General features: G+C 46.3%; 2 protein-coding genes across 5 annotated transcripts in view; both read right to left on the bottom strand.

Annotated features, from left to right (window-relative positions):
• Positions 1 to 12208, bottom strand: part of SLC34A2 (solute carrier family 34 member 2) — a 204951-nt gene extending 192743 nt beyond the window's left edge. The window contains exon 1 of the mRNA XM_036090601.2: positions 12075 to 12208. The gene's annotated coding sequence lies outside the window, so the exon portion shown is untranslated. The remainder of the gene's footprint in view (positions 1 to 12074) is intronic.
• A 718-nt stretch (positions 12209 to 12926) lies between these two features.
• Positions 12927 to 27701, bottom strand: part of ANAPC4 (anaphase promoting complex subunit 4) — a 40351-nt gene continuing 25576 nt past the window's right edge. Inside the window, exons 21-30 of one of the 4 annotated variants that reach the window (XM_078068465.1) lie at positions 25484 to 25577; positions 21956 to 22053; positions 21313 to 21374; positions 21196 to 21234; positions 20996 to 21097; positions 20092 to 20166; positions 19056 to 19229; positions 18306 to 18429; positions 17554 to 17804; positions 12927 to 13955 (exon numbers count right to left, since the gene is read on the bottom strand). In XM_078068465.1, the coding sequence (XP_077924591.1) occupies positions 17577 to 17804; positions 18306 to 18429; positions 19056 to 19229; positions 20092 to 20166; positions 20996 to 21097; positions 21196 to 21234; positions 21313 to 21374; positions 21956 to 22053; positions 25484 to 25577 (996 nt within the window). In that variant the 3' untranslated portion in view covers positions 12927 to 13955; positions 17554 to 17576. Of the gene's footprint in view, positions 13956 to 15368; positions 16204 to 17452; positions 17805 to 18305; positions 18477 to 19055; positions 19230 to 20091; positions 20167 to 20995; positions 21098 to 21195; positions 21235 to 21312; positions 21375 to 21955; positions 22054 to 25483; positions 25578 to 27701 lie in introns of those variants that run through there. The other 3 variants (XM_078068464.1, XM_036090625.2, XM_078068466.1) reach the window with 3 other exon arrangements.

Raw genomic sequence — 27701 nt, 5'->3', positions numbered from 1 at the left:
AAAGATGACTTACAAATGCCAATAAATATATGAGAAGGTGTTCAACTTCACAAGTCCTATGGAAATGCCTGTGAAACCACAATGGGATAGCACCACACACCAAACAGAAAGGCCGAGATGAAAGAGCGGGGCTATGCCAAGTCTCGGCGAAGAGATGGTGCAGTTGGAACATTCCTACACTGCGGTGCGACCATTGGAAAAACTGTTGGCATACATCTCAGGACTCACTCCTAGGTATATGCCAACAGAAATGCTTACATGTGTTACCCAAAATACATGTACAAGAACGTCACAGTCGTTTCATTTCGAATAGCCTGACGCTGGAAACAACTCAATGTCTATCAGCAATAGAATAGATAAATCAATTCTGGTATACTCAGACAATGGAATAGGGTAAGCCAATGAGAATATCAGATTGTCACTACACATAACACAAATGAATCTCACAAAGATGATGCTGAGAGAAAGAAATTAAACACATCACAAAAAAAATACATGTAGAGTGCATATAGGTCTGCTTATATGAAGTTCAAAGGCAGGCAAAAGTAATGGATGGTCAGCACGGAGTTACCTTTTGGGGAGGGGGCATTGAGGAGGCTTCTGGGATACTGACAATATCCTGTTTCTTAATCTGGGGGCTGGTTATCTGGAAGTTTTCAGGTCATGATAATTAATCAGACTATACGGTGATAATGTGCTTACTTTTCTTAATGTATGTAATACTTCACTGAAGGATTTTAAGACACCATTAGTTTAATAGGGATACAGGATAAATATAGGCTTCAGTGGTGCTGGGTTAGAACGGTATAGACAATCTCATATTTTCACGTTGGCGGAGCAGGTTGATGACTAGAGTCACGGATAGTTGAAAACAGCTGCAGATGGAGTAGCCTGGGTGCTACAAATAGGAACAAATAGGAGTCTGAACAGGAGTCAAAAGCTAGAATGGATGGCAAGTAGCAGGACCGGCGCGTGGTTGGCTGTTGGTCTGGTCCATACCTGCACTTACAGATACGGATCCCTGCCACAGCTCCCTCGTCCCACACAAAGGAAGCCTTTTTAATAGACCCTGTGTGGCCATCTGCCAAGGGACAAGCAGACTCCCCGCTGGGCTGGGAGCCTGATGTGGGGCTTGATCCCAGGACCCTGCGATCACGACCTGAGCTGAAGGCAGACACTTACCCGACTGAACAACCCAGGCGCCCCTGTTGTGAATATTGAATGAGTTAAAACATGTAAAGTGCCATTTATTCATCTTCTATTCCTTTATCAATCCCATCTAATTTATTCATCTTCTATTCATTTATCAATCCCATCTAATATACTGCTTCTCAGACTGGGTCCCAAGGATACCCCAAAGGTTCACTGATGGAAGATTCTTGGAGGTCCACGAAATTTTTCTGATAAAGGAGGCCATAACTAACTCAAGTTTCAGAAATCCTGAGCAAGAGGCCCAAAACTTTGTTCTAAACATCAACAAGAGCCTCAAAGGCATGTAAGACCGAGTCCCTTGAAATCCAGCTCACAATATCCTGTTGAATAAAAGAGCAAGTTGCAAAATAATATGTATTATATGACCTCAGTCTTACTAAAATATATGCACGGACTTGAAACAAACTTGGATGGATAAATATCCAGGTGCATTCTCTCTAGATGATGGGTTGTGGGTGTGTTTTTATTATTTGCTTTTCTGATCTTTTCTGTATTTTCTACATTTTCTACCACAAAGATATATTACTTTGGAAATTTAGGAGAAAAATACATAAATGTTTATTATTTTAAAAAATCACTCCTAGCCAGAAGGCATAGAACAATCAATCATGTAGCTCCCAGCTGAACACACATACGCTCTCACAGAAAGGATAAAAAGACTTGAGCCTGTATCTTTATGTAACACCTCTCACAGCTTTTCTGTCCTCTATCGTATGCTAGTCCCTCGGTTTCTGGGAGAGGGAGTGTGAGGACTATGAATTCTACACAGTGCCCAGCGGAGCGCCGCTCGCAGAGGACACCCGCGTGCAAAATAACCAGCAGCACTGTTACAGAATCGACAGCCGACGTGGGGGCATCCGGCCAAGCCAGCCCCGTAACAGGCACTTCACATGTTTTAACTCATTCAATATTCACAACAGGGGCGCCTGGGTTGTTCAGTCGGTTAAGTGTCTGATTCAGCTCAGGTCACGATCCCAGGGTCCTGGGATCGAGCCCAACGTCAGGCTCCCTGCCCAGTGGGGAGTCTGCTTGCCCCTCTCCCTCTGCTCTCCCCCCACCCTCTGCCTCTCAAATAAAATTTTAAAAAATCTAAAAAAAATATTCACAACCTTCTGCAGTGGGTAGCATGGTAATCCTCAATTTACAGATAAGGAAACTGAGGCACAGAGAAATTAGGTGATTTACTCAAGGTCACTCCCCAGGCATTGTGTGGGAGAGGAGGGGTGGAATCGGTGGGGGGGGAAGTCTAGAACCCCCAGAGTTCTCACCCCTTCCCTTGACCACTGGTAGGAACAGGGGCTGCTGACATTTCTGAGCACTTTCTCCAAGAGCAAGGGGAGCTTCACGCTTTCCACCCGTTGGCTCACCTACTTCTCTGACACCCTCCGCAGGCCCAGCTGAAGGGTGAGGCTTCTCTGCCCCCAGTTTCCAGCTGAAGGAGCCAAGGCTTCACGAGTTAGCCAAGGCCTCCCAGGAGGCCGGGGAGGCACCAGGCCTCACAGCCAGCTGGTCCAGGCCTGGAGCCCACCCTCACACCACAGGTCCACCCAACGTCTGCATGCTTTTGGATAAACACTGGTCCAGGTGGTGGGATCCCAAAAGCAAGCCCCGGGCTCACTATTTTTACCCACCATTTTATGGGAGGAGGGACGATGAGGCTCGTGTCTGTAAGTGGGGAAAGGGATGCAAGGGAGGGAGGGGTCTGAGATCTCTCTTTAGCTCAGTCTGAAATTAGCCTGAGACCAAAGACCTGTGACTTCTCACCCCTGTCACAGACCCCCTGAGGAGTTAAAGTGGGTCTTGCCAAGGGGTTGACATTTCCTCAGAAAGCAGGACAGAACATCCTAAGCGTGGGAGTTCGACACAGTGATGCTGGGCCTCGGTGTCCACCATTCACAGCAATGTGCTGTTAAGAAGGAAAGAGCTGGGAGCACTCGAAGTTGTTCAGATGAGGCTGGGGGTGCTGCGGGCCCCTCCCCAGGGGGTGACTCTGGGCAAGTCAGTTTATCTCTGGAGCCTGTGACTCTGCTGGGAAATGCTGACCACAGTGTTGCCTCAAGGCTTAAAGACGGTGTCCTTGGAGCACCATGACTGTCACCCAGGAGGCTGTCTGCGCATCCTGTTAAGGGCAACACGGTGTTAAAGGGATGCAGTCCCCAGTGCCACATGTGGTAGGTGTTAAGGACGAGGATGCGTGTGAAGAGGACGAGCAGGAGGGGCAAGAAAGGAAGGAGGGTGTTGATGTGGACATACTGCATCTCGCAGAAGTATGAGCTCAAAAGTCATGGAATAAAACAGAAATGAAGAATAGGGGCAGACACTTGGGTCTAAATGACAAGCCACAGGGGCGCCTGGATCGCTCAGTCGGTTGAGCATCTGACTCTTGATTTTGGCTTGGGTCATGGTCTCGGGTCATGAAATCAAGCCCTGCATTGGGCTCCATGCTCAGTGGGGAGTCTGCTTGAGATTCTCTCTCTCTCTCTTTTCCCTCCCTCTACCCCCAATCCACTCTCTTTTTCTCTCTCTCTCTCTCAAATAAATAAATCAATCTTTAAAAAATAAACAAATAAATGATGAGCCACGAACTACTCCATGGGATTTCTCACCTGAGGAGTCTTCACTCCCCATCTTACTGGGCCTCTCAGGATCTTCCACAGTTGGCCACCTCTCCTTCCTGAAGGCTCTACCTGGCTTCTTTGACACCTGTGTGTGCCCGGGCTCCCTCCTACCCCCCAGGTGCTCCTTCTTGGGTTCCTTTGCAGGTCCATCCCTTTCGCAGAGTTCCCACATCTGGGAGGTCTATGGCCAGGTTCTACCAAGACCCTGTGCTTGTCTTACTCTCTGTTCTCTCCTTAGATCATCACTCCCAGGTCAATTTCTGAAGTTATATTCCACTTTTATTTTTCATTCTTCATTTTTAATTTTTTTTAAGTAAGCTCTGGACCCAACGTAGGGCTTGAACTCACGACCCCGAGATCAAGAGTCACATGCCCTACCACCTGAGCCAGCCAGGTGCCCCTATATTCCAATTTTAAACCACTCTTCTGAACACCCCCGATAGCCAACAACCACACTTGGAGGTTTCAAAGGCACCTCCAAATCCATGTGTCCAAAGTCAAGCTAAAGATTATGCTTGGAAATAAAAACTACACACACCTCAATCACATACATTTTCAGGGACATCAGACAAGACAGAGATACCCATGAGACAAGGAGACAAGAACAGGATCTGGCAGAAGAAGGTGGGGGTGGAGGACGAAAATTATATAATCAAGGAACAAGAAAGAGCTCCTGGAAATTAAAAGATGCTAGAAAAAATTAAAATTAAAAGATTGGAAGACGAAGTTGAGGAAATCTTTCAGAAAATAAAGCCAAAAAGCAAGGAGATTTTTTTAAAAGAAAGAGAAAAAAGATTTTAAAAATAAGAAAATCAGTTCACACGAATTCCAGAAGAAGAGAATAGAGAAACATGAAGAGAAGAAAAAACAAATCAAGAAATCATAATTTTTTTTTTTTTTTTAAGTCTCAGAGCTGAAGGACACGGGTTGCAGTGGTGAGCGGGGGCCGTCTTATTCTGACTTGTGACAGCCACTTTTTAAATTTTCAGGAGATTTTCCAAGGTGGTTTCTAAACACAACTACTCAGAAAAAAATGACATTATGTAAACTTACAATTAAATAAATTGTATTAGAAACAAATGTAAGGAACACTCAAAATGCCTTACTTCTCATCAGTTTGCAACATTTTACAAGTTACTACTATTCTCTGTGCTTTTGAGGTTGTTTACACCTGTTGCGTGTGTGAGGGACAACATCTTCGTTGTCTGACTTTGTCTTACTCTTGAACATAAACGGAAACATCAACCAACAACCGTTCCGGAAGTACACGTGTTTGTCGATGACACGAACACCCCCTTTGCTGAACTGGCTAATAAACGGGGATTTGCTCGTAATCTGATCTCGTCCAGTCGCACCTGGATTGCAGCTAACGGGCCGGTTACAGCGTAAGAGGTCAGCAACAACAAGGAAAGCAGTCTTTGAGAATCGACTGGCCATATAGAATTTACAGCAAAGCCTACTGCATATTTTATTATTCTTTGTAAATGGTGGGCCTGGCTTTCCAGACAAAAGCCCCATTAAGATCACAATAAATGAATGCAAGGAGTCCCACATGGAAACACATCAGTGAGATCTCAGAATACTGGGGAGGGGGAAGGGATGATGCTAAATGCATCCAGAGGAGAAAACAGACACAAAACCACAACCCAGGTCATCACGCAGGAAGCACCCATCACCAGCAACACAGACTGCTGGGAGGGGTAAGGGAGCAGGGCCTTCTAAACCCCGAGGGGAAACAGTTTCTAACCTGGAAACGTGCACCCAACCCAAGTGACAATGGATGTCACAGCAAAGACATTTTCAGAGACAAGATGTCTCAGAAAGTCTACTCTCATGTACCCTTCCTCAGGAAGCTTCTGGAAAATGTGCTCCCCCCAAACAGGGGGCGGGGGGTGCTGACTCAGCAAGAGGAGGGAAGGGATCCAGGAAGCAGAGGTGAAGGGGATCCTGGGGTGCTGATGGAGGGGGTGCAGGCTCCAGCCGCGACAGCGTCGCGCAGACCGGAGCAGGACACAAGGCTCGGCTTGGTTTGCGTACATTTTTTGACAGTCATCTCCCATGTCAGTTTTAAGACGCCTGGTACTTGTGTTTGAAAAACCCTTGGGTTTGGTTCAATCAAAAGAAAGTGCATCTGAGTCTTGTTTTCTAGTCTGTCACTCAGGTGCTCCTGAGGCTTCCCAGAGACTTTTGTCAAGGCTGCAAAGTACCGAGGCGGGGGGCGGGGTTGGGGTCACCAAGAAACTGGGGCAGGGGACACGTGGCCAGGCAAGGCATTTAGTGAGCACTGACTGCGTTTCTCTGGCCACTCAGCACCAAAGTAAGCACCAGGTGTTTGCAAAGCATCACGACCGCATTGTCCCACAAGTCACCCACGCCAGGACCAGCCAGATGCAACAGTCTTGAAACTAATAGTGTCACGGGGGGGCGGGGGGGGACACCGGCTGCGGAGGAAGGCAGCACTGCCCCCGGCTGCTGGTTACTAATCCACGGCCTTTACCGTGTCCACACCCCTTCCCCCCGATACTCCACTTCGGAGGTGTGACTGTGAGTAGGGCAGCTTCTTCCTTCCCTCAGGCCTGTGCATGCAAATGAGCTCTTGCTCCTTGCAAATGGCCACGGGGGAGGCCACGGGGGAGGCCACATTTCTACTCCAACCCTAACCACTGCCTTTCCACAAGTTTAGGGAGGACCTCCTTGGCAGCCCCACAGCCCCTGTGGCATATTCTCTTGAATCCCCTCAGTGGAGAAAGACTGTCACCCTTTGAGAGTTTGGAGGGCATGCACAGCCAGAACTGATGTCCAAAGTGATAGGAAATGGGAATATTTTCTTTGACCAGAAAGCAAACTTGAACCAAAGCAGCAAGGTGATGGTGATGATCTAGAGCTAGCCCCGCAAGTGAGTGGGTTTGCGGAGTGTGGGTCTGGGCCTGGGCCCCTGTGGTGCAGGACCACTGTCCCATTTCACAGACGAGGAAGATGAGGCTCAGAGACGTTAAGCAGACTGGTTAAGGCCTCGTGGCTACTAAGTGGCAGAGTGTGGCCTGCGAGCTGGCTCCGTCTGCCCCCCAGAGCTCTGTCAGGACTGGGGAAGGGGCTGGGGGACTGCTCCTCGAGGAGGCAGGCTTCGTGCAGGGTGGTGAGACAGAGGGCCTGGCGTGGGCGGGGGGTGGAGGGGAGCTGGGTGACCCTGGGAGAACTGTGATGGGGAGCAGCGACCAATACACACAGAGAAGCCTCAACACTTCTGTGCAAGGGTTTAAAAAGCCACACCCCGCTTTTTTTTTTTTTGCAGTGAGCCCAGATTAGCAAATTATTGTAAGAAGTTTCCATTTTCTTGCTTCTGAGAATTTCAGGGGGCCTTAGCGTGGCTACGTGGACAAGTGGTGGGCCGGGAGAGCCACTGCCAGGATGTGGATTTGCAAACCTTGGGAGTTCCCCAGGTGAAATCCGAAACGGTCCTCATACACGGAGGGCAAGGAGAGACTGAAGAAAAAGTCAGGCCACTCCAGGCTGGTAGGTGGCAGGTGTCATAAAGCTGCAAGACCAGGAGATGCCCCCCCCGCCCCCGCCACCACCACTTCTGCCCGCCACATTCGTAAAACCATGTGGAGGCCTTAACGTGGTTCAGTGACATAGACCATCCAGATGGTCTCAACACCAAGGCTACCTCCTCGAAACAGCTCCGCCTGTGGGAACGGTGGGCAGAAGGTACATTCCAAGGTCAGGGGAAGGGGGTGGGGAGCCTGGGACTGCCCGGGGCCAGCTCATGGGTCAACCGGAGGTCACATCCTCTTAATGACCTCTTCCAACACAGGAATAGCCAAAGAATGCCTTGAAATTAGATTTTACACTTGTAAAAAAAAAAAAAAAAGATTTTACACTGGTTTTGTATATAACACGGTGCTGCTGAGATCCTTGAAAATTTTGCTGGCAACCAATTAAATATCACCCTTCTCCGTGCAAACTTTTTGTACAGGGCATTGGCTTAGCAAATTTTTTTTTTCTTCAAAAATAGACCAAAACTTCTCTACTTAAAATGAACAGGATCCGAATTAGTAAGATTGGAGCCGAAGCAGATGATCCTTGTGGCCAGCACTCACTGCGGACTCACACGGCCCAGACTCACACAGCCTGGCCAGGCCAGGGTGGAAAGAGCAAACCGGAGGGGTTGACAGCTTGAGAGGGAAAAGGGCACGTCAGCCAGGCCCCGAGGGCGTTCTCCTGGGTGCCCGGGCCTGGGCACCCCCAGGAGGCCCTCAGTACTTGGGGTCAGTCCCGTCTCCCATTCTAAGTAAAAGTTGAAAACTACAGCTCGATCAGCCTGCCCCCAAAACCACACGAAAGCTTGCCTGGTCATGAGTCCAAAGATGAAGACAGGAAGGACGGCGTTTGCGGGGCCCGGGGTGACGTGGAAATATGGAAACCCCTGTCCAGAATCCCCAGGTGGCGACAGCAGGGTGACAGCCTGGACATACAGAAGGATGGTCAGCGGCCGGACCGTATGTAAAAGGGGGGCGCTGACCCACAGCCTGCAGCAGCCTGCCCAGGACACCAGCGCCTCAGCCACCACGCTCAGCCCAGGAAGCCAGCCTGGTAGCCGCCACTCGTGCAGGAAGTCACGCTGCTCTCTCTAGTGACAATCCGGGGGGCCAAACGATAACGCCTGTACCAACCCGCCCCCAGTGGCCGGTACTTGATCACTAACCAGCAGCTTCCTTGGTGTTTGCTCCCATTTCCGACTTGGCACCAACCAGACAGTGCCCAACCTGCACCCCGCACGGGTCCCAGAGGCTGCCCAGTTTCCAGGCTGCCCGCCTCCAGCTTCCCGGCCTGGACCCTACCCTCGGCTCCCCTACAAGGCTTCCCCACCCCTCCGCCGCCTTCGAGTCTCTCTGCCAACACGCAGGTGACAGCGGCTGACCCCCTGCTCAGAGTAAACAGCCTTTGCTTGGGCTCACTTGGCTGGTCTTCATTTAGCCCCAACTAAGCCTGGCCCTTCAGCGCATGAGGCCCCAGGTCACACTCACCTGTCGCCCAGCCGAGCCTCACCGGAACTGCGCAAACAAGCCAACTACTGCCCTCTGCTGGATTTCCGACCATCCTCCCACCGGCGAGCCAAGAAGACCTCAGGGACCCCACCTCCGGACGGGGACCCTCCCACACAGTCTCCCCCTCTGGGATGTCCATCCCTGGCAGAGCACTGCCTGGTGACCTGGCGTAAGCCAGAAAGCCCATGCTGTGCCTGGGCTTCCTGGGTGGAGGCATTCCCACAGAGCACCCTCAGAAATGCATGTGGCCGTGGCTGTGGCTGTGGTAGTGGCCGTGGCCGTGGCCATGGGGAGCAGTTCCTCCTACCTTGGATGACTCAGCTCTGTGGACCTGGCCCTGCGGGCTGGGAGCCTCAGGCGCTGGCCCACTGGGGGCTCAAGTTAGACTTCTCAGGCACCAGGGGGCGCTGTGGCTTCCCAAACAGGACTGGGGGGCCAGATTCCCACAGTTTCAGGGGCAGGGCTTCCCAGGGGGCACGGATCTTGAGTGAGTGGCATTGCTGAGCCAACCTGCAAATTTGTTCCTTTAACTTCCACTTCTCAAATGGAAGCTGCATTGTTACATGCCCTGCTCTGCCCACCCCCCAGCCTGTCTCACCCCATCAAATCCCGCTTTGCACGTCGGGTGAGTAAATTAAGGATCATGGGCGTGTGATGTTCTGAGCTACTTTGTCTAAAAACACAAGACGTCCCCGGTGTTTGCCTGACACTGCATTATCGCAGCTTCTAGCCTACAGTTAATGGCCCAAGTGTGTTTTTCTAGTTTGTGTTTCCTGGAGGCTCACTCTCTTCCTCAGGGTTCACAGCTGACCGTTTTGCTTTGAATGGCTTTCCCACGGCAAACTGCAAACCCGCCCTCTGCTCGGCCTATGATTTCATTCTGAAGATCAATTCCCTGCCCACCCCCCCCGCCCCCGCCCCCAAGCTCGCCTGCTCTCCATTTTCTGTGGGCACCCTTACCCACTGCAAGTCTGCAGACCAACAAAATGCAACACAATCTTGATGAATTGGGCCCTGCTGGGGAGAAAGCACGGCTCTCTCTCTGACACCTGGCCACACACATTCCAGAACCTCCTCAGGAGGCAAAGGAAGAGGACACGGTTGGCTAGCTGTGGGCAGTACTGCCTGGGCGGAAACCACCCTCCTCTTGGGGGTCAGGACTTGGGGTTCGTGTCCTGGCTCGACCACATGCCACCCCATGTCTGCAGGAGAAAAAGCATTGCTCCCCCTCGCGGCCTGTTTCCTCACAGAGCTGACAGCAATCCTGACTGAAGGAGCTCAGCCCGAGCGGAAGCCTGGTCGTCATCGGTCCACGAGGCACAGATATGACGGTGACCAGGCCACTGTGGGAAGACCATGCTCAGGAGATGGCTGTGGGCAAGGCAGCTGGTGGGGGGGGGGGTCTCGGAACAACACAGACCCCAGATGCGAGGGTCCTGCACCACACCGCCTGGCCTCACACCCCTACCCCACCCCCTGCTGCCCGTGTCATTACCACGGACAGGTTGGAAAACTGCCCTCCACCTCAGTTTCCCCACCTGTGGAACAGGGATGGTGTCAGTAAGCGCACTTGCCTTGCGGGAGGGACTGTGGCGGGGCGTCTGTGCCTTACTCACGAGCGGTGCTGGGCACGGCGCCCGGCTCCTACCAAGCCCTCAAACATGGTTAGCAGTCGTTATCTGGGCTCCGATCGTCGGTTTTGCATCCTGGCTCTACCACCTACGAGTGCGATTGAGACACAGCGAAACCCTCTGAACTTATTTTCTTTTCTGTAAAATAAGGATGGCAATGCCTTGGTCGCAGAGCTAATCGGAGGACTCTACGGGATCCCGCGGTCCTTCCCATGCTGTTCCTCCTCTGGGACAGACGTCTGCGTAGGAGAACCTCGACAAGCCGCGTGTAGACAAGGAGGAAGGGATGGGCGTCCGCGGGTGCAGGAAGAGACCCTCTGATCACGACCAGCCTCAGACCTGGCCCCAGAGCGCCTGCAGCCCCAAGCACTGGGGATTTTCACGTACAAGCCGGCAGACCCATGGGTTCCCAGGGCCAGGTCTGCAGACCCAGAGCCAGCAGACCCTGACGTGCACCTTCACACGGCGGGGGGAAGGCGGATGGTTCAGTGTGAGCTCCTCCGGGGCCCCGTCTGGCGCTTGAGCCAGGGCTCACTCGAGCCCACGGTCCTAAGCAGTCGCCATGCTCTGCCACCCAACTGTTCCCGCCAACAGCAGTGCACCGAGGACAGGATTAGGCAGGACGGCCACCCGAGCCACGGCCTCCCGGAGCCAGCGGGGGCAGCTGCGGCCTCTGACCTCACCTCGGCTACAGCCTTTAATGGACGGCCCAGATGGAAGAAGTACTAACCTGTGGCTGATCCGAGAATCACAAACACTCTCCACGCTCGCGTGTGGCTTCGTATCTTACGCTGCACCGTGACCCTCTAAGCGTGGGGATGTGTTTCCAGCTCCTCTGGGGCAGTTGGCCTGGGGCTCGGGGGCCGGGCTGGGCCTCAGCCTGCCTGGGTTCGAAGCCCAGCCTCACCAGCCCCCAAGTGACCGGAAGTGAGTCGCTGACTCCCTCCAGGCCTTTGGAAACACAGACAGCTTCCGGGTCTCCTCTGTCGCGCTCACTCCTATCCTCGCCACTCACGGGTGACCTCAGGTCCACGCCCTCCTACCTTCCCCACCATCACTGCTGTCACTGTTCGGTGACTGTCACGGCCTTCCTGAAACCCTGGCCACTCCGTTCCTGACCTACCTGGCTCCGGTGAGTCCCTCCTCCTTCCCGGGGGTGGGGGGGACAGCCCCCAGCACCACAGTCGCGCTGCGGCAAACGCGGCGTTCCACCACCTCTGGAAGGGTCACTGCAAATGGCCCTCTCCAGCCACCGTCTCTCCCTGTGCTCCCACCGCTGATTCCAAAATTCCACAATTCTCCACCCTCCGAGCCACCGCCCTGTCACTGTGGTACCACCTTCCCAACCCCCTCGCCCCCTCTGCCTGGTCATAATGGGCTGACAAAACCCCAACCCGGATTAAACCCAACGCCCCAGCGGGAGAAAATGATCCCGTGAAGTGGACACCACGTCTCCAGGGCGCCCTCGACATTCCCAGTTCCCCAGCAAGCAGAGGGGGAAGTCACTGCTCGTGGCTCTCTGCTGAGACCGTGACACCTAGTTCCCGGGGGGAAATTGTACATACCGCCCGCCTGTGTCCCCACACGGCCCCCGTTAGGATGCAAGGGACATCGCGCTCCAGCCCAATGCTGAGCCCTCCCCTGGTCGCTGGGTCTCAGGCTTTTTGCCTTCTTAAGGATTTCACTCTCACGCTTCCCCTTTTCTCAAGACATGGTCAGTTTCTCCCCCTTCAGCACGTCACTGCTGTGGATGTATAAATATGCCTTGTGTCATCGGTCTTTTTTAAAGCTCCCTGATGCCATTCATGCCCCCTCCTACTCTTGCAGCAAAATTCTTCATGCGTTGCCCCCGTGGGCAGCTCTGCTTCTCACCTCACCCCTGCCCCACACCCACACCCACTCCCACCGGGCTCCTGCCACCGCCACCCTGGGAAACCATGCCTGTCGGTGTCATGACTGATTTTTTTTTTTAACTAAAAGTCATCTTTTAAATACATCATTTCTTAAGCTTACAAAAACAGAGGCCTTAAAAATTACGTGGAAGCTGAAGACGAGGGATTCTGATTTGGAAACCTAGGTGTAAGGTCACCAGTATTTGGGTGGAGGGGAGGCTCCCGGAAGATTGGTAATCGTCACTTTCAGTGGGCGCAGCCTGGACCAACCATGATAGTTTTTATGGAGACGAATGTAATCTGTCAGTTTGCAATTTTGGGGGTACCACCCATTTGTGAACAAATTTAAAGCACTGTAATGTTGTTAAAATTTCAGGATAATTTCTTTCGGATCTCAAACCAGTGTCCACTTTGCTGTATGCTAGGATGTTTGGTAAGCCCATCATCCAATATTTCTTGAGCAACTACCACGTGCTAGGCACTATGGTAGGCACTGGGTATGGAGAGGTAGACAAATGGGCATGATCTCTGTCACAGGGTTTATAATCTAATTTAGGCAATAAAATAAGCACCAGATTAGGACATAACTGCAAATCGGGACATCTGGCATGACGGGGAAGGGGAGGAGAGACTCCTGAAATCTCAGTGGGCTTTTCCGAGGAAGACATTGGCTGAGGAATTCAATGTTGAGGAGTAAGCCTGTGAAGTGTTAGGGAAAGCCATTCCTGGCAAACGGCATGTCCCAAAGCCCTGGGGCAGAAAGAATCCGGTTCCTCCAAGAAGAGGAAAGAAAGCCAGTATGAGCCAGAGGAAAGTCCCGAGATGGCTGCCAGGGAAGACTGCGGGGGCAACGTGCTCATGGGACTGAAAGCTGCTCCAGATGCAACCACCAGTGACTCAAGTGTTCAGACATACTAGCCAATCCTCATCACTCTCTTCCTCCACTTCTTGGCAGCATTGGACATGACTGAAGGCTCCCCCGACCGGGTTTCCATTAAAGACGTCACCTGGGTCTCCTCCTGCTTCCGGGGACCATTCTTTCCACATCTCCTCCAATGGCTCCTCCCCCGGCAGGCAGACAATGAGCTCTACATCCCATAGGACCCCACGGCCATGGTCTTCGCCCCTTCCATGTGCACTCTGTGACTCAGAGATCTTGACTTTACAGCCTAAGACAGCAAACCGTACCATATATATATTGAATTTTATCCTTCACACCTCTTCCTGCACCAGGCGGGCAGGACACAGTGGTGCAAACGAAGTGGTGGAAGGAAAAAGGGGCAGCAACATGTTATCAACGTGAGAACGTTTTCGCAGCATCATTTGACATGCTGACAGTCGTGGGTGCCAGTTTATAGTATCTACGTGGGCTCCTAAATATCCAGTTCTACTGGGACACCTGGGTGGCTTCGTCGGTTAAGCGTCTGCCTTCAGCTCAGGTCATGATCTCAGGGTCCTGGGATTGAGTCCCGCATCAGGCTCTCTGCTCAGCGGGGAGTCTGCTTCTCCCTCTGCCTCTCTCTCTGTGCTCCCTCTCTCTCAAATAAATGAAATCTTAAAAAAAAAAAAAAAGGAAAATAAATACCCAGTTCTGCTATCTGAAAAGTGGAAAAAATACAAATTAAAATAATCATGGTCACTCTGCAACAGGAATCAGGAATACAGAACTAAATAAAAACAATTCCTAAGGTTTCCAGCCTGGTTGGGGGGATATGGGAACAGTGGCAGTTGGAAGGGCAGGAGGCACGAATTACAAACTTGTCTCCTTGCTTTAACATTGAAAATATCTACGGAGCCGGTCTGCACAGCGTCACGAGGCCATGCCGCGGGGCGGACTGACCATCTCTCCCGCAGCCACCACACAGGCCACTTAGCGTCTGGGGGTGCTGTGTGTTTAGTCTGCACACCCCAGAGCGAGGGTGTCATTGATGAGTTGTAATCGCCGGTTAGCCAGCCTGCTTGGCCCACACAGACCCACTCGGCGTCTACCACCCGGTGGAACGTGGGCTTAAGGCTGAAATGTGGCCTTCTGGGATTGGGTTCTACACGCTGCAGTGCCCAGACTCGGGATAATTAGGCCCACCGTTGTTTAAATAGATTTACAGAACTGTGAGCATGTTGCATGTAAAATTAATTACATCAGGGTCATTTGTAAGGAAAAAAATATATCCGTTTTCAATGCATCTAAGGGAGCAGCTTTTAATTAAAAAATGATAAACATCTAATTACTAAAAAATAGCTTCCATAGACTATAAAGGTTCTCAACTTCAGTGGGCATAATAAGATCAGGTGAGCTGGTTAAAAATGCAGGCCTGTGCCCTGTCTCCACATTCTGAGTGGTCTTGGGTGGCACCCATAAATTTGCATTATTAATCACCAGCCCAGGAAATTTTGATGTGAGGGTGTGTGCTTCATGGAAGATCCTGTTCCAGTGAGCCCAGAAAAGTGAAAAACATTATCTATATGTTAATAATTCATTTTCTTAGAACCAACCCTTTAATAATTGAGAATTTCTAAACTGAATATTCCTAAGACTTCATGTACTATTTCCTGCTCTAAAATAATCCTTACTCTCATACTCTAAGGTTTCTGTGACCTTGACTTAGTATAATCCTAAGTACCATCTCCCTCTGCTCAGTGAGAACTAAAAATGGTATGTTGGACAAATGTATATTCTAATAAATGCAATCAGTCTATAATAATTGTCACAAATGCAAGAGGTACCAAAGATTTGCCCTGGAGAACTCATGCAACCCACGATTTCAATCACAGCATTCCCTAGAAGTATTTAGCACATTTGCTTGCTGGATTTCCTCGAGAATTGCAAGTATTTAGATTAACTCAGACATCTGTATCTATCTATATCTAAGAGGCCTTCCCTAGTTATGGGGTCATAAACCCAAGGTTATACTATGATAGTTTTCTTCACATTTATATTCAAATGCTCTGAATAAAGAAGATAAAATGTTTTAGCATTTTGCTAAGTGTAAAATTTTTTATTTTGGAAAAAAATCAAGAACAAAAGGAAAAAAAAAAACAACCTACAAAGCCAGAGAATTAGCAAGACTATTATCACAATCCCATTAAGTCGGGCACCAAAAAAAAAAAAAAAAAAAGGCTATTTAAATTCCTAAAATATCAACACATTTTATCCTGGAAAAGAGCAGCACAGAATTTTAATAAGTGCTGATCTTTATCAGGTGTCCCCTATGTGCCAACCACAAAGCTCTATGACACCCATTTAGTCCTCAAACCCTGACACAGGTAGTTGCTTATCTCCAGTCTAGGAAGGTCAGGGCCCAGAACTCCACGAACAGCCTGGGTGTGCCAACGCCCAGCACCCAGGATCCCACACGGCCCACTTCCCTTGTCATTCACTCAGTTCAAAACTCAAATGCAGCATCTGCTGCTAAATAAACCAGAAATGATAGTCTATAATGCTCAAATTCTTTCTAAATATTAAAAGCAGAGTTTCTGACAGTGTGGAAATCATAGCCTACGTCTAAAAATGTAATGATAAAACAGATTATCTGCACTACACTTATTAAAACTTAAAAAGGAATTCAGATATCAGTTCAAACTTTTCTACTTTGATATAATACAAATCCAGTTCCTAAATTATTTATCATATACATTAAAAACATTAATGAAGAAACTATCCTCCTAAAATTAGGAATGATTTACAATTATTTAACTCGATGATAAGGGATAGCTAGTACATCAGTGGAACTAGTACTGATGCCTGGTTCGAGATGATGGCAGAGTCTGGGAGTCTCAGTTTCAATTCATCCGTAGGCTGGAACTGCAGAAAGCAAGCGTGCACATATCAAAAAATCTTTATAAATTTCATGCTGAAGTCACATGGGACAGATTACTGTCTAATAAAGAACTGGTGGCTCATTGTGAAATTGCAATTTATTCTAACAAGCTATAATGTCGCCTGAGAGATTACCTTTCTTGCTCACAAAAGCTAATTCAAGACATCTGCACAATGCCATGAAACTGACCAACCACCAAGAAGCATTTATGTAAATTACATATTAAGCGTGTTCGAGGCCTGCTATGTGCAAGGCCGCACGCGGGCACAGCCGGGCTCCTGAAGATCATAGTTCTAATCGCCAAGCTCATACATACAACAGTGGCTTCTTGTCAGTATTCCCTTCAAAACTGACACAGATCAGACCAACTGAGGTACCTGGAGTATCTAAAGCATGATGTACCTAAAATCCAAGTGCAACAGGTACATTAAAGAAAGACAAATGACACAGAATCCGGCAGTTACCCACTCATGTGGTTAAAGTATATTTTCCTGCCTAAAGATATTTAAAGCTTCAAAAAGTGATGCTTTCATTTATCGGTGAACTGATACTAGAATTCATATATAAAACGGAAACTCTTTGAAAGTCTCATGAGAATACTACTCAACTTTAGGAATGAGCACCAGGAAATCAACAGGAGCTCATGTGCACTAATGTTAAATTAGGCTTAGTTGATCCCACGTTTCTTGTGTTCATAAGGCATTGCACAGAAAGCCACCATGTGTCTTTGACCGATTATAAACAGAGGAAAAAGACACATCTAAATGCTGCCAATTCAAAGGATTCAGAGCTCAAATCCAGTAACAAAATGAGATAATTATGTAGGTGTCAAGCAGTGTTTTTGCTGTTTAGATCATAAAGACAGTATCCATCTTCTGGCTTATTTAGCATCACAGTAAGGCAGTATAATTTTGAAAACATAATTTTGGAAAGCATTCTGGAGACTGAGAATCAACTAGAAAGGGGAAGATGGAAAAGGAGGAATAAATGTTATCTACGTTTTTAAAATATTAAAGCATCAAAACTTCCAGTGATGAATGACTATTTAAATGTAATTTCTTCTTGATATAGGAATGATTCCTGATACCTATCTTTTAACAGAAAAGACTGAAATTTTCCTCACATTCAATTTATGTTTTCTTTAAACATGAGTTCTGCACACAGTATTAAAAAGAAATCTTGGCAAAAAAAAGTCTATTATAGTGACTCTACTACTAAGAAGCTGAAGCAGAATAAGGAAAAATAAAATGTATGGTTTATTTCTTTGTTATACAAAGAAAATTAAAAGTGGTCCAAAACATCTTCGTCCATATCCCATGTCCTCCCTGACATACCGAGAACATAAGGGCAAGCTAGATCAGGAGTCCAGCTCAGGGTCAAGTTTTTCCACCTTGATGACTACGTCCGGAGCCGCGGCAGCAGCTCTGGCCTGCGGGTTCTCCGCCTCCGACTCCGACAGCACCTCTTCCTTTATCTTCACGGGCTTATTACTGGCTTCCTCCTCTTCATCCGAAGACTCATCAAGCTCCCATTCATCATCTATGTCCATTTCAAATACTCTTACATGACGGAGGTTTGAGCTTAACTGGAGAAGAAAAGGTCAAATAAAGACTCTCTAAATTAATGGCTGAACTAATACATAATATATAAGAAATGAGAAGCTTGAAGAATGGTTTTGTATGAAAGTTATTTTCCCATCGATTTACAACAAAATCACTAAACTTAGCCTCATTTGCTGTAAAAGGATCTCTATATACAACGGTGACAATTTCATGATAATTAAAATCTAGGGGTGCCTAGTGGCTCAGTCGCAAGACCATGAGATACTTGATCTCAGGGTCACGAGTTCGAGCCCCATGTTGGGTGTTGAGACTACTTAAAAAATAAATAAATAAGTAACATCTAGAATTGTATTCCTCAGTCAGCTTTCTCAGAACGAGAAAGCTACATAGCTAAGACCACAACATGTTCGTAATCAATAAAGGCAATACACCACGAAATGTTTACACTTTCTGAAAGGACCTTATAGACCCAAAGTCACTTCCTCCTGTTACTCTCAGTCAGTAAACAATCTGTAAATACTTACCACACAGGACACTTTGCGAAAACCATTCCCAGCAACATACTGAGCTTTCATACTTTCCAGTAATCGCCAATGCTTCTCAAAATGCATGGTACGTGTGGGAATAGCACTGCACTGTTCATCTAGCCTGGAGAGGGGAAAAACCAACCCCGGAATGAAAAGGCGATCTTCTCCCTGGTTACAAGGGGTAGTATTAGGATCCACCATGGGTTCGATTTCTACCAATATTCCCATTTCCAAAATAATTCTATCAGCCACTGTTTAAAAAGTATTTTCCTATATCCTAGGAAAATACTGCAATTCCAAATAGCCAGAATGGCATCTTACTAAGGTTTCTGATTCCAGCTCAAGGAAAGCAAACAGACACATTTAAAAAGAGAAGGGTTAGAGTTAGCTGTGTACCTCCATGTGGCTACTGAGGTCCTAATTCTGGAAGGAAACCACTAGGAGCAAATCTAATCTAAATTAACTGGCGTTAATGCTACCCTTAAAAATAGCACAGAAGTCCCATTCACCACTCCAAGTAATTCCCCACCTTATTTGAGCAAATACTCTTGATTTATTTGTAAAGCAAAAGGGCAGAAGAGCTGTTGAAGCCAGCATTTTTTTTAAAGAAAAGTACGTCTGCTCAGCTGACTTTCCTATCCCCAGTAAGCACTGTCTAGCACACCTGAGGAGCTAGAATGTACAATACACATTCAAAAGCATTTAACTGTTAGGTCAGCAAGACTTTCTTACTGATGCGTTAGTTACCTTGTGGAGTACGCCCCAGTGAACTGATACTCTGAAGCGTCCTCGCCGTTATACACCGAAGACAACGGCAACTGGACCAGGAGTCTATCTCTCCCTTCGCGCCCCACAGTGTCTTTCAGAACTACTGTTACGGTCTCATCATCATAAAACTGCGCGTCTAAGCAGCTGTAGGCACTAGAAGTGAAGGACGTTCTGTTACATCACAGATGATCAGGACGACTGAGAAAGTACTGTGGTACCACGCAAAACATTAATACAACAAAAACCAGGTGACATTCTATACTAGTACACTAAAAATACATCATTAGTTTGTGCTAAAATCAGTTACCGATTGCAGTGATTATTCACAGATAGAACTAGGCCCTAAAAAGAGGTCATCATGAAAAAAGAAAAATCTGGGAGGGTGAGGTTGGTCCAGTTCCAGAAAACTCCTGATACCAGTAGTCAGGCCTTAAGGCTGTGGAAATTCCACGAATGGCACCTTGTAGATATATACCGCCTAAACAAACAGAGCTGACTAGACTGAGAAGTAAAAATAAGACTGACAGAGGAAAAGTCACAACAACTTCAAAGACATTCTCATAAAAATCTCCTTTTACGTAAGGAAAAGAGAGTGAGAAAAAAATTGGCCTGCGATGAGTGTCCACCCCACAGCCTCAGGGACGACTCTGGTACTTTTACCCTTTTATATCCTAAGAACATCCCAGAGCAGGGAGAATGAGGCCACCTCACGTTAGTGTTGGTCATAACAAGAACTTCAGCCACATGCCCCCTGGAGCCACCTTGCTTTCATAACAGACAGAGGAGCTCAGAAGTATCAATCACGGGAAACCAGGGCTCTATAAACCCCTGAAGGGCAGTAAGGTTCTATTCAATTGTGAAGTCAATCAAAGTATAAACTATGTGAGCAATCCTGTGTCCTCTGGTGCAAGTTACAAAGGCCTCGTGGGCCATCACTGTACTGAGTCTAACCACATTTCTGTACAGATCATTTGTACATGTGAACAATCTCATCCAAACAAGATTCAAGACTTACCTTCTTCTCACTTTTTCGGTTGTAGCATATGTGAAGCTCCCAAACTTAACAGCAATTAGACCGTTACTTACAGATCTTGAAGAAAGAAGGGGAGAAAAAAGAGACTGTGGAACAACCTGGATAGCCAATGATCGAAATGCTTGAAAGAACATGATTGTCAGTGTTAGTATATTTACCTAAACAGCCAAGTCCCAGACCCAAAATACCATTATGCTCATTCTGCAACACTAACAGCTGATTTAAACACCTGGATAGACAAACCTCCATCAAAATTACAACTTGCTTTAAAATCTCAGTCACTCAAGTAGCTAGATACCTTATAAAATTAAGGACAATTGGGACAACTAAATTACTTCTCTTTGGCCCCATCTTGGGTCTCAAAACATTTCCTTCAAATTCACATTAAAAACCATTTGAGATACTAAAAACGAATACATTGAGAAACACGTATTCTGTATGTGCTTTATTTTTTAGAACTTTTACTTCAGATTCTCAAAAGAAGTCTCTATAGGCAGGCCTCTTGTTTAATGAAAGGCATACCTAGCCTGAGGAAAAATTCTTCCTATAAGGAACCCAAACCACAGTTTTGAACCGCTACAAGTTCATGAGATATAATCCTGAGTGTTCCACTGTTGTATTTTTCCTAACGCTAAAGAAATCCTGCAAGTCACAGCTACACCTGTACAAAATTAATAATCTAGAACCAGAAGGGATCATATAGCTTCCTGATTTGGCATTATCCTCTTAATGATGTGAAAACTAAGACTAAGAACAGTTCAGCGACAAGCCTAAAGTCATAAGGTAGCTTAACTGAACCCCAAAATGTAGGGGAGGGAAACTGTATGTTTATTATTAAAAATAATACAATCTCATTCTCAAACTCAAACTTTAGATTAATACTTACTGGGAAATATCAGTATGTCTCCTTAAGATGCACATTTTATAAAGTGAATCTTCTAAAATAGTAAAAAGAAGATAATGTAGATTTGAGGTTTTATTATTCCACCTAAGGAAAAAAATTAATGTCAAAACATGATATTCAGCTGTCACAGCAGAGAACAAAACTGTTTTGCTCGCATGAGATGGGGAGAAACACACACTTACAGGAAGGGAAATTTGAATAATCTGCGTGTACAGTCCTGACTAAAACAAAAGAAAAAAAGGTAAGAAAAAATTAAATTGGCCTCTGAATTTTACCACCCAAAAAGTAAACAGAATTACCTTCTAGCATCCCTATATAATGGAATACAGATTGCTTGATTCATCGATTTTCCAATGACATCCTAAATAAAATAGATTAAAACAATACCCCATTAAAGCATTTACATACACACAGGTACTCTACAGAAAGTCCCTGACCTTCACTGCTCAAGTCTAGTAAAAAACCATCCAGATCACCAAGCTTTCACATGAGAAACTTCAATGACAGTCCTAACAGCAAGGGAAAGAGACAGAAGAAACTCTGAAAAGGACACAGGAAAGAAGCGCAGACTAAGAACTCCCAGCCCATCTCCTTGTCTCAAGGCACGGACCTGCCCTCCTGCGGCAGTGAGCTAGACGCAAGACAGCTCTCTAGCCAAGACCATTTATAAGAAGTTTGTTCTGGGAACAAATAAGATAATAAGGATGCCAACACTCTCAATAACCTTGTTATTTGTTTACCTTTTAGTTTATGTAAGAAACTAACAATAAGAGGAAATGTTAGGGTGAGCCCAACGAGCCTGCCATTTTTGTTAGCCAAAAGGTGAATAGCAGCATTTTCATACGGCTCACCTTAATAACTGTTATCGTTTACATAAATGAGCCCCATATTGTAGAGATTCTCACTCCTCCACAAAGGCAAGTATTTCTTTTTCAAACTTACTGCTGGTTTTTGCAAGCACAGGTCAATAATGTTCTCCATCCGCCTTTTCACAAAATGCAATGATTTTCGAGGATAATATGGAAACAGCAAAGGACTTTCTGGTTTCAAACAAGAAGAGAAACAAAAACACAAAGCTATAGTAAACCAAATGATTAGGAGAAAAGAATCTCTTGTCTGAGGCAGCCCGCACCGCATCTCTGGCGGCAGCGATCTCCCTGGTCGCTTCATTATCCCTTCACACAACTTCACCATGCATGACTGTGGCCTCCCGCCCTTCTTTCCTCATCCCCTGCTGCCGGCCCACTAAAACCCACCACACCCACTGCAGGCCGAGTCCTAGCAGCTTGATACTCTCTTTTCTATTTTCCCCACCCAAATCCGACAGTATGCTTCCCCTGGGTATAAGAAGGAAGGGGTGATTTGGGAACCACAAGACACATAATAGAGTTCGTTCTCTACTCTGCCACAGTGGTGTGACAACAGCAGTCCAGTAATGTTTTGGAAGAGTGTAATACTAAAAACAGAAACAAGAGACAAGACCCTAGTGCTGTGTAAATAAGCACTTTACTTTTCAAAAGGCTACTTTACCAGTAGAAAGTAATACATAATTCAGCGTTCACTGGTAGCGACTCCGCTAGATTCCTTTCTATCTGTTACTTCTATTGCTCACAACAGCTGTTAAAAGTAAGCACCGCGCTCCCCAACTTACAGATTAAAAAAAATGAGGCTCAGGAGGTTTGGGCAATTTGCCCGGTGTGAAAATGATGAAGAATCCACACCTGTGACTCCAACCCTCGGGCTCCCAGGCCCACCACCCTCTTCTCCTGAGCTCTGTAGGCTTCCCTCACTCGAGGCATCTCATATCCCAGCTATGTTGGACAAAATGGGTTTTAATCAGTTAACATTTTAAGCTCCCCACAGGTGACAGATGCTGTGGGAGCAGAGAAAGGTATCTGGTCTTTGTCCCTGGTTCCTGGCACAGAGCTTCTAAAACCCTCAGAATTTCCTTAGTGATAAGGGTGATAGGAACATCTTTTGGTGTAAGGAGGCGACTCTGGGTAGATCCCTAGGTAGTTTCAGGATGAAGACTGATTGCCAGAAAGACTAAGCCCCGACAGAAGCCTGGACTTTTCAGCCCTCATCCCCCAACTTTCAGGGTGGGGAGAGGAGCTGGAGTTGAGTCCAATCACCAGTAATCGATGATTTAATCCATCGCACCCCATAAAGAACCCCTGAACAGAGAGCTTCCGGCTGCTGGGAGGGTGGCATGCCCAGAGCAGACGCGGAAGCTCTGAGCCCCTCTCCCCATACCCTGCCCTATGCATCTCTTCCACTTGGCTGTTCCGACTTGTATCTTTATAATAAAGCAGTAAACCATTTTAGCAAATTACCAACCTGAAAGGCGGGGAGGGGTTGTGAGGACAGAAATGTGGGCCACCCAGGGACCTGATCCTTAGGACCGAAGTCGGAAGCAGAGGCAGTCTTGTGGGACTGAGCCATGGAAGCTGTGGAGTCTGGGTAGTGAGCATCAGAACGCGATTGCAGGACACCCAGTTGGTGTCAGAATTGGTCTGAGGAGGAAAAACCTCCCATTTTAGTGTCAGAAGTGTTCTGAGTAACGACAGCTCACATGCTCACATCGTGATTGCTCAGGAGCCATGAGCCAGGCACCAAGTGCTCTATCTACATTTACTGAATCTTCACAACAGCGTTTTGAGGGAGGCACTACTATTGTCCTCGTGTTACTGAGGAGAAAACTGGGGCACAGAGAGGTTAGACGGTCTGCTCTCAGCCACACTACGAGGAAGTCGTAGAGCAGGTTCCAACCCCCGCGGCCCAGAGCACCAACTCTCACCCATCGTACAACACCGACGCTCCCTCATGTACCCTGAGAAAGTACATGTAGCAGATAGTTAGCACGTGATTTTTGCAAAGTGCTAGAAAGAAGTTTCATGAAAGTTTTCTTAATAGTTCCATAATGATGGGGCGTCTGGGTGGCACAGTCGGTGGGGCGTCTGGGCCCTGGTTTCGGCTCAGGTCGTGATCTCAGGGTTGTGGGATTGAACTCTGCGTTGGGCTCCATGCTCAGCCCAGAATCTGCTTGGGATTCTCCCTCCCTCTCCCTCTGTCCCTCCCCACCACACTCTCTCTAATAAATAAATAAATCTTAAAAAAAAAAAAAAAAAACAGAAACAGTTCCATAATGAGAGTCTGTATTTCTTCACACTAGACTAAGAAACTGGAGAATTAATGAGCTTGTCCCAATTCACATACTAACAAAACCTTGAGCATTTAAGAGAGGGAGTTAATAATACGAAGTGTTATCTTGGTTAAATATGATGCCCCTAGCTAAGATTAGGCGTTCCTGTTCAGTCATAGAAGATGTGAGGAGAAAAGGGGTAGGGCCTATTTTTAGCCCATCCAAGTTCCCAGGACCAGTATTAGCCCACTCCCAGACAGGGTTCAGGTGCCACCACTCCTGGCACACTGCCATGAGCCTTCCTCAGGCTGGGGATGCATCCTGATTAAACAGCAATGGCTTTATTCTCCCTCCATTCAATAACTAACTGACATTAATAGATCTCAAGCAATACAAAATGTCCTGCTCTGAAAAAGAATTTGGACTTCTAGCATTAAAACAAAAGAGCAGCAAGCGAAGTTCTGAGCTTCAGAGAATTCTCTCCTTCCCCCATCCATCCTCATTCATTCATTCATTTATTCAGATAAACAGCAACCAGAGTCGCAGAGGTTACCACTGAGTCGAGGTAAAAACTCAGGCTTTGAGGTCAGCAGAACCCTAGTTCCACCAGGTACCAGCTTGTGTGATCTTGGGCCTTCTCTGACCTTCAGCCTCCTTGTTAGGAAATGGGGATAACAGGTGCCTACCCTAGGCTCCTGGGGGCATTACGGGAGGAACTACATGCACAGGGCTATTACCCTAGGGACCTAAGAAACTGACAGGCTGTGATCAGATTACTCTGTGAGAAAGCAAAGAAATACAGCTTCAAAAATATCTGCATCTAAAATAGTGAAGTTCTGATATATTTAGTGGTTGCTATTTTGTGTTGCATCCCGAGTAATGCTGGATCATTTTCCTATACCAACATTTCAAGATCCTAGAGAATGAAAGGCACAAATACACACAAACCTACAATCTCAGGAGAACAGTTAAGCATCACTATGCTTTTAGGAGTTAACAGACTGGAATCAGCCAGACTTCTCTCACTAGCAGGTTCTATAATTTTCTTCCCAATATCCTACTTTTTTTATAGAGTACAAAACAGACAATATAAGAATACCTGAGAATAAGCGATCTTACCCCATCGCAGTTAATTTCAGAATGTTTTCTATCATGGTAATGTCATAGACTATTTGTTATTTTGCTATTGCTCTAATCAAAAACAATAGGCACAAATGATCTAAAGACCTGAAATAAATATTCAGTAATTGTCCAGCAACATCATAGTTAATACAGCAGTCTCAAAGCAAGTATAAACATGGCCAAAATCCACTAAGTTCATTAAATACCTTTAAGGTGGTTGCTATTTTGAAGAAAATCATACCACTGGTTTCCTTCTGTATTAGGCGGTGACACGAGATCATCATCTTCATCCTTCAAGTACTAGAATTCACACCAAATCAAAATTTTAAGTGTTGTAAACAAAGAAGAAGGCTTCACAGAATTTATAGTTAACATTATTCTATTTAAAAAGTGATTCTGTTTTACTGCCAAGTGCTCTGAAATTGCATTGCTCTTATTCCAAGTGAAGTGACCAAAATCCACTAAATGCCAAGCCACTTAGCAAGCTGCAAACTTCTGGAAGATCAGAATGCTACGGATGCAGAGACCACACACTGAGTTTAAATTTTGTGTTCCATTTTCATGAAGGACATTTTAATCTTTTATATGTGTGTGTATGTGTGTGTGTATGTGTGTGCGTTTTTTATAAATTAATTTTAAAAGTATCAATTGTCGATCTACTTTAGGGCAATAGCCCTCAAAGTGTGGTCGACAGACCCCTGGGAGCCCCGAAGATGCTTTAAGGAATAATGCAGTCAATACTACTTTCATAACGTCAGAATGGTATTTGCTCTTTCAACTGTGTTGACGTCTGCACTGAGGGTCAAAAGCACAGGTGGGGAAAACTGCTGGTACCGGGAGGCAAGGTGGTGGCCTCAAGCCATACTAGTGGGCATTGTATTCCTTTCTGCCACTTACTGACGGTTTCACTTATTATTTAATGAAGCTATTAAAATAATTAATTTTATTTAATCTCAACCCTGGAGTACAAATCTTTTTACTGTTCTCTGTGAGAGAATTGGGAAGTATACATAAAGCACTTTTGCTGATACCAAAGTACAATGGCGACCATGAGGAAAAACATTTAAGAAATTGTTTTAGTTGTGGGTTAAGTCAGGCACTTTGTTGCTGTTAACGGAATTCCATTTTTATTTGAAAGAATGACTGGCAGATAAGCTATGATCATTCGTACATGGGTATTTGGTAGACAGTTTCTTGAAAATAAAGCAAGCCTGTCACTTTAAGAAAAACAACTGGCAGTATTTGTTGCCAGTGATAAAATTTAAACATTTAAACAAAAATTAAAATTTTGGAAAATCTAAATCTGCCACTGTGTGCTTGACAGCCACAGTACTTAAAGATTTTCTGATGATATTGGTACGGATATTCATAAATCTGACTTTTGGATACTGCATGGAGAAATGTGTCAGCATTTGGAAGATCTGCATAACTCAGTGAACCAGTATTTTCCAAACGACCAATACATAGTATTACAAAATCATGCACGGGTAAAAGATCCATTGAAAGCACAAGACAGATGAATGGATTTTAATATATCAGAGTATGAAAAGTTCACTGATGCAATTTTAGATTCCACATTAAAGCCAACCTTTAAGACACTATCTCTTATCAAGACTTGGTATAATATCAAAAAACGTCCACATTATCTGAAAAAGCCATTACAATACTTCTCCCTTTCTAAAACCTACGTGAGGCCAGATTTTCTTTACATACATTGACCAGAGAAACCCAACACAACCGACTAAAGAAGCAATGAGAAGCTGTTTTCTGTTAAGCCAGACAGCAAAGAGATTTGCAAAACTACAAAACGATGCCACTCTTCACTAAGCTGTTTTATAAAACACCGTCATTTTTCATTAAAAATATTTACGTTAACATGTAATGGTTAAGTGGAATTATTGTTACTTTTAAATAATTTTGTATTCTGTTTCATTTCTAATGCCTACTAACATCTACCACTGATAAATATAACCCACATTAGCAAAAACTCTTTGGGGTCTCCAATAATTATTAAGAATATAAGAGTTCTGAGACCAAAAGTCTAAAAACTGCTCCTTTTTGGTTACTTTACTAAAAGAACATGGCTGCTGTGTAGGCTGGCATTGCATTATTTTCCAGAAACTTTGAATAATAAAGACTAACACTGCTAAAGTTTTAACATTAGTTTTTAATAATTTCTTTCTTTTTTTTTTAAGATTTTATTTATTTGACAGAGAGAGACACAGTGAGAGCGGGAACACAAGCAGGGGGAGTGGGAGAGGGAGAAGCAGGCTTCCCGCCGAGCAGGGAGCCCGATGCGGGGCTCGATCCCAGGACCCTGGGATCATGACCTGAGCCGAAGGCAGACGCTTAACGACTGAGCCACCCAGGCGCCCCAGTTTTTAATAATTTCTAAAAAAGAGTAATAACCAAGTTCAATCAAAA

Source organism: Halichoerus grypus, chromosome 3 (assembly GCF_964656455.1).
Source record: "Halichoerus grypus chromosome 3, mHalGry1.hap1.1, whole genome shotgun sequence".
Classification (NCBI taxonomy): Eukaryota; Metazoa; Chordata; class Mammalia; order Carnivora; family Phocidae; genus Halichoerus; species Halichoerus grypus.
The sequence above is the reverse complement of the archived record's forward strand: the minus strand, read 5'-3'. Positions and strand labels throughout refer to the sequence as shown.